The 13,332-nt window shown below is 34.5% G+C and overlaps 1 protein-coding gene across 2 annotated transcripts in view; it reads right to left on the reverse strand.

The window, feature by feature from the left end:
• LOC138323574 (voltage-dependent T-type calcium channel subunit alpha-1G-like) overlaps positions 1 to 13,332 on the reverse strand; it is a 96,496-nt gene that overhangs the window by 6,062 nt on the left and 77,102 nt on the right. For both annotated transcript variants that reach the window (XM_069268271.1, XM_069268270.1), the window contains 2 exons: positions 12,780 to 12,935; positions 1,923 to 2,024 (listed from right to left, as the gene is read on the reverse strand). In XM_069268271.1, coding sequence (XP_069124372.1) covers positions 1,923 to 2,024; positions 12,780 to 12,935 — 258 coding nt within the window. The remainder of the gene's footprint in view (positions 1 to 1,922; positions 2,025 to 12,779; positions 12,936 to 13,332) is intronic.

Genomic DNA, 13,332 nt, shown 5'->3' on the forward strand with positions numbered 1-13,332 from the left:
CTAGTCCTTACTCAGCCCAATACTATTTTACAAAGTCTACCACTTTACCTAGTCCTTACTCAGCCCAATACTATTTTACAAAGTCTACCACTTTACCTAGTCCTTACTCAGCCCAATACCATTTTACAAAGTCTACCACTTTACCTAGTCCTTACTCAGCCCAATACCATTTTACAAAGTCTACCACTTTACCTAGTCCTTACTCAGCCCAATACCATTTTACAAAGTCTACCACTTTACCTAGTCCCTATGCAGAACAATACGATTTTAAAAAGTAGCATTTTTCTACAAGTTATTTCTTGAAATTTCTAGTCAGTTATCAAATGTGTTCTTAAATAAACAGTTACAAACAATATTTGGTATACAGTTGTCACAAAAACGATGGAAGTCCATTGACTGCAATACAGGGGGTACACAGAGTGTCATATATACAATAACAGGGCGGTATACATGACATAAAATACAAATTGTAATATTATATTCATATGACCATTAAAGTACTGATAATCAACTTTCTTTCGCCTACGATTTAAATTTGCGATCAAAGTAAATTTCGCAAGGTTTATCCAACCCATTCATAGGGTTTCTTACCTCTATTGAAAGGTATTTCAATTCTTTTCTTTTGAGGAAAAAAATCGCAATCTTATTTCGAAATGGTATAGCCATGAGAGAAAGTTGTTTTACAGTATAAAGTAATGCCTGCAATAATATGAGTATTATAAATAATCACAAATAAATTTAACAAGTTAAAGTATATCATTATATGTCTAGAGGAGTCTAGAGGAGTACAGAAGTATACTGTATTATATATAACACAATAAAGTATGTGTAACTGCTAGATGTATACAAATTATACAGGATATATGTAGTACTAGTATATATAACTGCTAGAGGTACACAGATACGGTATATATGTAGTATATATAACTGCTAGATTTTTACAGAAGTATAGGGAATATGTGTACTTTAACAGAGGTATAGGGGATATGTGGAGTATATTTAACATACATGGGACAGTACATAAGTACAAAGAACGTAGAAAAACAGGCGTTCAGAAAGTAAAATTCCCTAAAATTGATCACCAATTATTAATGTTGACTTGTTATAAATAAGTTCAATGTTCAATAGATTAGTCAACATTTGTCTGATGGAATGACAAACTCAACAGCAGCAAAACAATTAAAATTGAGTATCTACATGTAGGCTTATATCAATAAATTAATATTTATGCGTGGACATTTTAAGAATTCCTAATTGAGTTTCAGAATGAGGCTGACACATGTTACAGCACTCTAATATTACATTTTCACGAAGTTGTAACATGTAGTATTTTTTTCACTCAAATCTACTTGGTAGCCCCAAAGGGTGATAACTCTAAAACCTTCTATAGTAACTGTTATCATAATAACTTCTTACATGATTATTTAGTAAAAGTCATTGAGTAAATGTAGGTTATCAATCAAATATGTAAGTCAGTTGTTTAGTATATAAGCTTTGGATTAAAAAGTTCTAGGCCACGCCTTACAGATTACAGGCTATACAATGTCTGAAAATAAAAAAAACTTGGGAAATAAAGAAATTAAATAGGGGGGGAGAAGGTACACTGTACAAGGGAAAAACATAGGTTAATTGTCAACATTCTCCAGGTAATATTTCTGAAGAAAACAAAAATTAATCACAATTTACATTAATGTTTTCGTGCAAAGATAGTGTAAAACAACTAAACATGCATACATATGTCTTAGTATATATAGAGAAAGGTGACATCAAATCTCACCTGGAAATCTAAATTTAGAAACAGATTGAACTCAAGTCCCTCTTTCCAAGAACTTATCAGCATGAAACAATAGCGACTACAACAACATCAAGTTTCTAAAAAGAGGAATAAAAAACAGAGAATGGTCCTAAAACTCTTATCTCACCTGGTATTTCAGTTCAAATATTTCAGTTTTATTTTTATCATCCATTTCGTTGCGAAGTTCCTCCTCTACCTCATCGTCCAACTCTTTGTATTTGTATGTTTCCTGTTGATTAAGCAGTCAATAGCATCACCTAACACTTATCTCTCACCTGTTTAGTATTACCGTCTTCAGTAGGTATCGTTTCAGACCCAAAAAAAACAGTCGCCATTTTGGTCGTTATGTGCTCCAGCTTCACGACCATTCCTTAAATTCGTGAAATGTTACCCAAAACACATGGTTTCAAATTTTAGGAAAGGAGTCATTCACAAAGGATTTTCCATTAACTTCTTTGGAGAATTTGAAAGTCAGTAATGTCCTGAAGTTAAGGAATGTTCATGACACTGGACCCAGGTAACAGACTGTTATCGGATCATGGACTTGTAAAGTGTTTTGAGCCCTTACGAATATTCACTAACATTACCACTTCCTGAAAAGGTTATACCTTTGAACTACATTTTATATCGACCCCCTAAATTTAACACACAAACGACCAATGAAAAGCGATGATGACACGTGAAAGAATGAGGTACAATTTGAACTTGGTGAGAAAAAGAACATGTGGTCACTAGAGATTTCGAGAACAAGATTTTAGTAACAAAAGGAAAAGACTTGACGGCAACTGGAGACTAGTAACAAGATTAATCAAAGAGAGATAAGACTTGATCAATTAGGATTGAGATTCTAGTAACATGGCTTTGCCAAGAGAGAAAAGGCTTGACTTCATTTGATACTTTTGTCAGAAGTGAATAAGTTTGATCATTTGAGACTTAGATAACATGATTATTGTCGGAAGAGAGTATGCTTGATCATTTGAGACTCACATGAATTTTGCCAAGATGTTCTACCATTTGAGACTCACAACATGAATTTTGCCAAGATGTTCTACCATTTGAGACTCACAACATGATTTTTGCAAAGATGTTCTACCATTTGAGACTCTTCTTTGTCAGAAGAGAACTATGTTCTCCATTTTCTCTTGTAACAGTTTTCGGCATCAAAGGCACAAGCTTCACTATTCAAGACTGTTGTAATATAATTTTGTCATTTGAAAAAAAGACTTAACAAATTGAGACTCTGGTAAAATGATTTTCGGTCGTAGAGAAAAGTTTGACCATTGGAGACTCTGTAACAGGATATTCGCCAGAAGAGAATTGGGCTTGACCACTTGAGATTCAAGTAACAGAATTGTCATTAGATGAAATGTTTTTGACCATTGAAATTGTGGTAACATGATTTTCGTAAGAAGACAAAAAGCTCGACCATTTGAGACTCTAGTAAGATGGTTTAGTCAGAAAACAAAACATGAACATTTGACATGATCCATTTGACATGATCTTATTCAGAGAAGACAAATGCTTGGCCATTTGATACTCTGGTGACATGGTTTTACTCATATGAGAAAATCAGAATGGAAAATTAGGCTCGTCCACTTGATACCTGTATCACATAGATTAGAAAGGTTATTGGATTAACCTTTAGTATCATGATTGCATCCAACAAAGATTCTCTCAAGGGTCTTTAACTCACCCCTGAAATTCTATAATGAACTGTTCCAGCTTGAGTTTTGGGAGATTCCAAATGAGTCTTCAGGGGTGAAAGAGTTTAACTGGGGACAACATGACTTTTAGTCAGAAAGGCATACCGGATATGATGGTTTTTGTTGGAGGAAACTTGTGAGTTTTGAGTCATTTGAGACATAAGTACTGTGATGTGATATTTGTCACAGATAAGGTGGCCACACGAGGATCCAGTACATGTGAGTTCAGGCAGAGGTGATGGGGTGGTCACATGAGTTATGAGTTTGATGTGAGACAACATATGGATTACAATGGTTTTTAGTTATAATGAGTTCTGATAGTGAGGTGCAGACAACATTATGTGGTATAAAACACACACATGTATGATATATTTGTAAAGTATAAAGCATTATACAATGGTATTATCATACAATGATATCACATCTCTAGCACACTCGATTTACATGCCTATTTCTGCAATGCTATTTTTTTCTGTAATGCTATTCTAGAGATCATATTTTCTAAACATGAAGTATTAGTCCTAATTTCCACCCCTGTCCCTTATAACATCTCATTAATACACACCTAATGTCCCTTACAACATCTCATTAATACACACCTAATGTCCCTTACAACATCTCATTAATAACACACCTAGTGCCCCTTATAACATCTCATTAATACACACCTAGTGCCCCTTACAACATCTCATTAATACACACCTAATGCCCCTTATAACATCTCATTAATACACACCTAATGTCCCTTATAACATCTCATTAATACACACCTAATGTCCCTTACAACATCTCATTAATACACACCTAATGTCCCTTACAACATCTCATTAATACACACCTAATGTCCCTTACAACATCTCATTAATACACACCTAATGTCCCTTACAACATCTCATTAATACACACCTAATGTCCCTTACAACATCTCATTAATACACACCTAATGTCCCTTACAACACTCTCATTAATACACACCTAATGCCCCTTACAACATCTCATTAATACACACCTAAGTGTCCCTTACAACATCTCATTAATACACACCTAATGTCCCTTATAACATCTCATTAATACACACCTAATGCCCCTTATAACATCATCTATTAAACATCATTAATACACACCTAATGTCCCTTATAACATCTCATTAATACACACCTAATGCCCTTACAACATCTCATTAATACACACCTAATGTCCCTTACAACATCTCATTAATACACACCTAATGTCCCTTACAACATCTCATTAATACACACCTAATGTCCCTTACAACATCTCATTAATACACACCTAATGTCCCTTACAACATCTCATTAATACACACCTAATGTCCCTTACAACATCTCATTAATACACACCTAATGTCCCTTACAACATCTCATTAATACACACCTAGTGTCCCTTACAACATCTCATTAATACACACCTAATGTCCCTTACAACATCTCATTAATACACACCTAATGTCCCTTACAACATCTCATTAATACACACCTAATGCCCCTTACAACATCTCATTAATACACACCTAATGCCCCTTACAACATCTCATTAATACACACCTAATGTCCCCTTACAACATCTCATCTATATACACACTAATGCCCCTTACAACATCTCATTAATACACACCTAATGTCCCTTACAACATCTCATTAATACACACCTAATCCCTTACAACATCTCATTAATACACACCTAATGTCCCTTACAACATCTCATTAATACACACCTAGTGCCCCTTACAACATCTCATTAATACACACCTAATGTCCCTTATAACATCTCATTAATACACACCTAATGCCCCTTACAACATCTCATTAATACACACCTAATGCCCTTTACAACATCTCATTAATACACACCTAATGCCCCTTACAACATCTCATTAATACACACCTAATGTCCCTTACAACATCTCATTAATACACACCTAATGTCCCTTAAACATCTCATTAATACACACCTAATGTCCCTTACAACATCTCATTAATACACACCTAATGCCCCTTACAACATCTCATTAATACACACCTAATGCCCCTTACAACATCTCATTAATACACACCTAATGTCCCTTATAACATCTCATTAATACACACCTAAGTGCCCCTTACAACATCTCATTAATACACACCTATGCCCCTTACAACATCTCATTAATACACACCTAATGCCCCTTATAACATCTCATTAATACACACCTAATGTCCCTTACAACATCTCATTAATACACACCTAATGTCCCTTACAACATCTCATTAATACACACCTAATGTCCCTTACAACATCTCATTAATACACACCTAATGTGCCCTTACAACATCTCATTAATACACACCTAATGCCCCTTACAACATCTCATTAATACACACCTAATGCCCTTACAACATCTCATTAATACACACCTAATGTCCCTTACAACATCTCATTAATACACACCTAATGTCCCTTACAACATCTCATTAATACACACCTAATGCCCCTTACAACATCTCATTAATACACACCTAATGTCCCTTACAACATCTCATTAATACACACCTAATGCCCCTTACAACATCTCATTAATACACACCTAATGCCCCTTACAACATCTCATTAATACACACCTAATGCCCCTTACAACATCTCATTAATACACACCTAATGCCCCTTACAACATCTCATTAATACACACCTAGTGCCCCTTACAACATCTCATTAATACACACCTAGTGCCCCTTACAACATCTCATTAATACACACCTAATGTCCCTTACAACATCTCATTAATACACACCTAATGCCCCTTACAACATCTCATTAATACACACCTAATGTCCCTTACAACATCTCATTAATACACCACCTAGTGTGCCCCTTACAAAAATTTTTTTTTTTTTTTTTTCCTCATTAATACACACCTAATGCCCCTTACAACATCTCATTAATACACACCTAGTGTCCCTTACAACATCTCATTAATACACACCTAATGTCCCTTACAACATCTCATTAATACACACCTAATGTCCCATTAAATCAACTTGTCCACACAACATCTCATTAATACACACCTAATGTCCCTTACAACATCTCATTAATACAAACACCTAATACACACCCCCTTACAACATCTCATTAATACACACCTAATGCCCCTTACAACATCTCATTAATACACACCTAATGCCCCTTACAACATCTCATTAATACACACCTAGTGTCCCTTACAACATCTCATTAATACACACCTAATGCCCCTTACAACATCTCATAATACACACCTAATGTCCCTTACAACATCTCATTAATACACACCTAATGTCCCTTACAAACATCTCATTAATACAAACCTAATGCCCCTTACAACATCTCATTAATACACACCTAATGTCCCCCTTAATACAACATCTCATTAATACACACCTAATGCCCCTTACAACATCTCATTAATAACACACCTAGTGTCCCTTACAACATCTCATTAATACACCAACCTATGCCCCTTACAACATCTCATTAAATACACCCTAGTGCCCCTAATGTCCCTTATAACATCTCATTAATACACACCTAATGTCCCTTACAACATCTCATTAATACACAACCTAATGTCCCTTACAACATCTCATTAATACACACCTAATGTCCCTTACAACATCTCATTAATACACACTAGTGTCCCTTACAACATCTCATTAATACACACCTAATGTGCCCCTTACAACATCTCATTAATACACACCTAAATGTCCCTTACAACATCTCATTAATACACACCTAATGTCCCTTACAACATCTCATTAATACACACCTAATGTCCCCTTACAACATCTCATTAATACACACCTAATGTCCCTTACAACATCTCATTAATACACACCTAGTGCCCCTTACAACATCTCATTAATACACACCTAATGTCCCTTATAACATCTCATTAATACACACCTAATGTCCCTTACAACATCTCATTAATACACACCTAGTGTCCCCTTACAACATCTCATTAATACACACCTAATGTGCCCCTTACAACATCTCATTAATACACACCTAATGTCCCTTTACAACAATCTCATTAATACACACCTAATGTCCCTTACAACATCTCATTAATACACACCTAGTGCCCCTTACAACATCTCATTAATACACACCTAATGCCCCTTACAACATCTCATTAATACACACCTAGATGTCCCTTACAACATCTCATTAATACACACCTAATGTCCCTTACAACATCTCATTAATACACACCTAATGCCCCTTACAACATCTCATTAATAACACACCTAATGTCCCTTACAACATCTCATTAATACACACCTACTAGTGTCCCCTTACAACATCTCATTAATACACACCTAATGTCCCTTACAACATCTCATTAATACACACCTAATGTCCCTTACAACATCTCATTAATACACACCTAATGTCCCTTGACAACATCTCATTAATACACACCTACATTGCCCCTTACAACATCTCATTAATACACACCTAATGCCTTATCATTAATACACACCCACTTATATGTCCCTTAATACATCTCATTAATACACACCTAATGCCCCTAACAACATCTCATTAATACACACCTAAGTGCCCCTTACAACATCTCATTAATACACACCTAATGTCCCTTACAACATCTCATTAATACACACATAATGTCCCTTACAACATCTCATTAATACACACCTAGTGCCCCATACAACAACATCTCATTAATACACACCTAGTGTCCCTTACAACAACTCATTAATACACACCTAGTGTCCCTTACAACATCTCATTAAATACACACCTAAGTGTCCCTTACAACATCTCATTAATACACACCTAATGTCCCTTACAACATCTCATTAATAACACACCTAATGTCCCTTACAACATCTCATTAATACACACTAATGCCCCCTTACAACATCTCATTAATACACACCTATGCCCCTTACAACATCTCATTAATACACACCTAATGTCCCTTACAACATCTCATTAATACACACCTAGTGTTGCCCCTTACAACATCTCATTAATACACACCTAATGTCCCTTACAACATCTCATTAATACACACATATGTCCCTTACAACATCTCATTAATACACACCTAATGTCCCCTTACAACATCTCATTAATAACACACATAGTGTCCCTTACAACATCTCATTAATACACACCTAATGTCCCTTACAACATCTCATTAATACACACCTAGTGTCCCTTACAACATCTCATTAATACACACCTAATGCCCCCTACAACATCTCATTAATACACACCTAATGTCCCTTACAACAATCCTCATTAAAACACACCTAGTGTCCCTTACAACATCTCATTAATAACACACCTAATGTCCCTTACAACATCTCATTAATACACACCTAGTGTCCCTTACAACATCTCATTAATACACACCTAGTGTCCCTTACAACATCTCATTAATACACACCTAAGTGTCCCTTACAACATTTCTCATTAATACACACATAGTGTCCCTTACAACATCTCATTAATACACACCTAATGCCCCTTACAACATCTCATTAATACACACCTAATGTCCCTTACAACATCTCATTAATACACACCTAGTGGTCCCCTTACAACATCTCATTAATACACACCTAATGTCCCTTACAACATCTCATTAATACACACCTAGTGCCCCTTACAACATCTCATTAATACACACCTAATGCCCTTACAACATCTCATTAATACACACCTAATGCCCCTTACAACATCTCATTAATACACACCTAATGTCCCTTACAACATCTCATTAATACACACTAATGTCCCTTACAACATCTCATTAAATACACACCTAATGTACACACATAGTGTCCCTTACAACATCTCATTAATACACACTAATGCCCCTTAATAACATCTCATTAATACACACCTAATGCCCCCTTACAACGAATCTCATTAATACACACCTAATGTCCCTTAACACATCTCATTAATACACACCTAATGCCCCTTACAACATCTCATTAATACACACCTAAAGCCCCTACAAAATCCATTAATACACAACAACATTAATAACAACATCTCATTAATAATGCCCCCTTACAACATCTCATTAATACACACCTAGTGCCCCTTACAACATCTCATTAATACACACCTAATGTCCCTTACAACATCTCATTAATACACACCTAATGTCCCTTACAACATCTCATTAATACACACCTAATCCCTTACAACATCTCATTAATTACACACACCTAATGTCCCTTACAACATCTCATTAATACACACCTAGTTGTCCCTTACAACATCTCATTAATACACACCTAATGTCCCTTACAACATCTCATTAATACACACCTAATGCCCCTTACAACATCTCATTAAATACACACCTAATGTCCCTTACAACATCTCATTAATACACACCTAATGTCCCTTACAACATCTCATTAATACACACCTAATGCCCCTTACAACATCTCATTAATACACACACCTAATGTCCCCATACAACATTCTCATAATACACACCTAAGTGTCCCTTACAACATCTCATTAATACACACCTAATGTCCCTTACAACATCTCATTAATACACACCTAATGTCCCTTACAACATCTCATTAATACACACCTAATGTCCCCCTTACAACATCTCATTAATACACACCTAATGTCCCTTACAACATCTCATTAATACACACCTAATGTCCCTTACAACATCTCATTAATACACACCTAATGCCCCTTACAACATCTCATTAATACACACCTAATGCCCCTTACAACATCTCATTAATACACACCTAATGTCCCTTACAACATCTCATTAATACACACCTAATGTCCCTTACAACATCTCATTAATACACACCTAATGTCCCTTACAACATCTCATTAATACACACCTAGTGTCCCTTACAACATCTCATTAATACACACCTAATGTCCCTTACAACATCTCATTAATACACACCTAATGTCCCTTATAACATCTCATTAATACACACCTAATGTGCCCCTTACAACATCTCATTAATACACACCTAATGTCCCTTACAACATCTCATTAATACACACCTAATGCCCCTTACAACATCTCATTAATACACACCTAGTGTCCCTTACAACATCTCATTAATACACACCTAGTGCCCCTTACAACATCTCATTAATACACACCTAATGTCCCTTACAACATCTCATTAATACACACCTAGTGCCCCTTACAACATCTCATTAATACACACCTAGTGTCCCTTACAACATCTCATTAATACACACCTAATGTCCCTTACAACATCTCATTAATACACACCTAATGTCCCTTACAACATCTCATTATAATACACACCTAATGCCCCTTACAACATCTCATTAATACACACCTAATGTCCCTTACAACATCTCATTAATACACACCTAATGTCCCTTACAACATCTCATTAATACACACCTAATGCCCCCTTACAACATCTCATTAATACACACCTAATGCCCCTTATAACATCTCATTAATACACACCTAATGCCCCTTATAACATCTCATTAATACACACCTAATGTCCCTTACAACATCTCATTAATACACACCTAATGTCCCTTACAACATCTCATTAATACACACCTAATGTCCCTTACAACATCTCATTAATACACACCTAATGTCCCTTACAACATCTCATTAATACACACCTAGTGTCCCTTACAACAAATACACACCTAATGTCCCTTACAACATCTCATTAATACACACCTAATGTCCCTTACAACATCTCATTAATACACACCTAATGTCCCTTACAACATCTCATTAATACACACCTAATGTCCCTTACAACATCTCATTAATACACACCTAATGTCCCTTACAACATCTCATTAATACACACCTAATGCCCCTTACAACATCTCATTAATACACACCTAATGCCCCTTACAACATCTCATTAATACACACCTAATGTCCCTTATAACATCTCATTAATACACACCTAATGTCCTTTACAACAAATCATTAATACACACCTAGTGCCCCTTACAACATTTCATTGACGCACTCCTACATCACTCACAAATAATGCATATTAGTTGAATTATCAGCTTTACATGCATGTAATAGTTTAAGATTATGACATTTTTGCTTTATATTATTACATCAAAAGTATTTAGGTTTGATGTTTTAATTTAGTTTACACTTAGAAAGAAATAATAGCAAGCTGCTGCTGCTGGTATTGTAGTCGACAGCAGTATAAACACAGAATGAATATGTGTATAACATCCCACATGACAATAATGTTTTCAAAGTTTTCGGACGTGAGGGTCTTCTTCCAAAATCTCACTAATTTAAAAATAATGCTACTCTAAGGACTAAATGAGGTTGAACCCTCAAGTCGACAGAACACCTGTAACTAACTAACTAGCTAGCATATAATTTAACTCTCTAATTTTAGGTACATGTATATATAAATGCCCTGATCTTTTTTAATAGAATTGAGCACTTCAGATAATGTAATTAAAAATCATTAATGAAATAAATTTAGATACAAATATATATTTATTAAAAAAAAAGTTTCAAAAAAAATATGTAATATATCTATATAAAAATGATTTTACGACACCTCTAAAATACATTAGTGCAATCACAATCATAAGAACAATCTGTCAAATCCTGGTGAAATATAATACTAATAAAAACAAATTGTCATTTGAATTAAATTAAATTGTGAAATATTTGTTGAACAATGCATGAAAATTATAAATGCTAACCAAGCTTAATGAAGTAAGCATTGTAGCAAATAGTTTCATTGTATATATAAATAAAAAAAAAACATTGATGTAAAATGTTTGTTGAGATAATAAAATATAAAAAAAGGAAATGAAGGCAAAAAAAAAGAAACAAAAAATTGGTGTCATTTCAGAATATCGTAAAAGTTCATAAAAAGAAAAAATGATGTGATTGTAAACTATCAAAACACTTTATCTAGATTTAAGAAAAAGAAACATCAAACAAATATAAAATATTTCTAGAGATAATAAATATCAAGAAAAAATCTGAAGTGAAATAAAATAGCATTCTGGTGTCATTTTAAAATATGAAAACTGCTTGTCAAGTTCATACAAAGAAAAGCGTGTGTGATTGTAAAATATCAAAACAGTTTTTCTAGATTTTGGAAAAAGAAACATGCAAAAATCTCTTGATCCAAACACTTATATCTAACATAGACTATTTCCACATTTGTTAATAAAGATAGGTCTATATGAAATTGATGGTGTTTTACCTCAAGGTGTTTCATCAGAACTGCGACGACGACGTTCACCAGGACAAATTGCGCCATCAGGACAAAGATGACAAAGTACACTGGCGCTATGATAGGGCTAACGCAACAGTTTGTTAGGCAGATGGCTGAGTCATCACAGTCTTCTCTTAGTGTGTCCTGTTAACAATAGGTAAATAGTAAAATCAGAACAATAGAGTAGGTACAGGTAGAAATTATAATAACCAAGTCTAATAAAAATAGGTCAAAGGAAATGAAACAATGAGTGAAGGTAGGTAAAACAAAAGATAAAGGGAGGTAATAAGAGATAAATTGAAGGGAGATAAAATTACAGATAAATGGAGGTAAAACAAAAGGTAAAGGGAGATAAAATAATAAAGGGAGATAAAATAATAGGTATATAATAAAGTAATAGGTATATAGAGGTAAAGTAATAGGTATATAGAGGTAAAGTAATAGGTATAATAGAGGTAAAGTAATAGGAATAGAGGTAAAGTAATAGGTATATAGAGGTAAAGTAATAGGTATATAGAGGTAAAGTAATAGGTATATAGAG

This window comes from Argopecten irradians, chromosome 5, assembly GCF_041381155.1.
Source record: "Argopecten irradians isolate NY chromosome 5, Ai_NY, whole genome shotgun sequence".
In the NCBI taxonomy this organism is placed as follows: domain Eukaryota; kingdom Metazoa; phylum Mollusca; class Bivalvia; order Pectinida; family Pectinidae; genus Argopecten; species Argopecten irradians.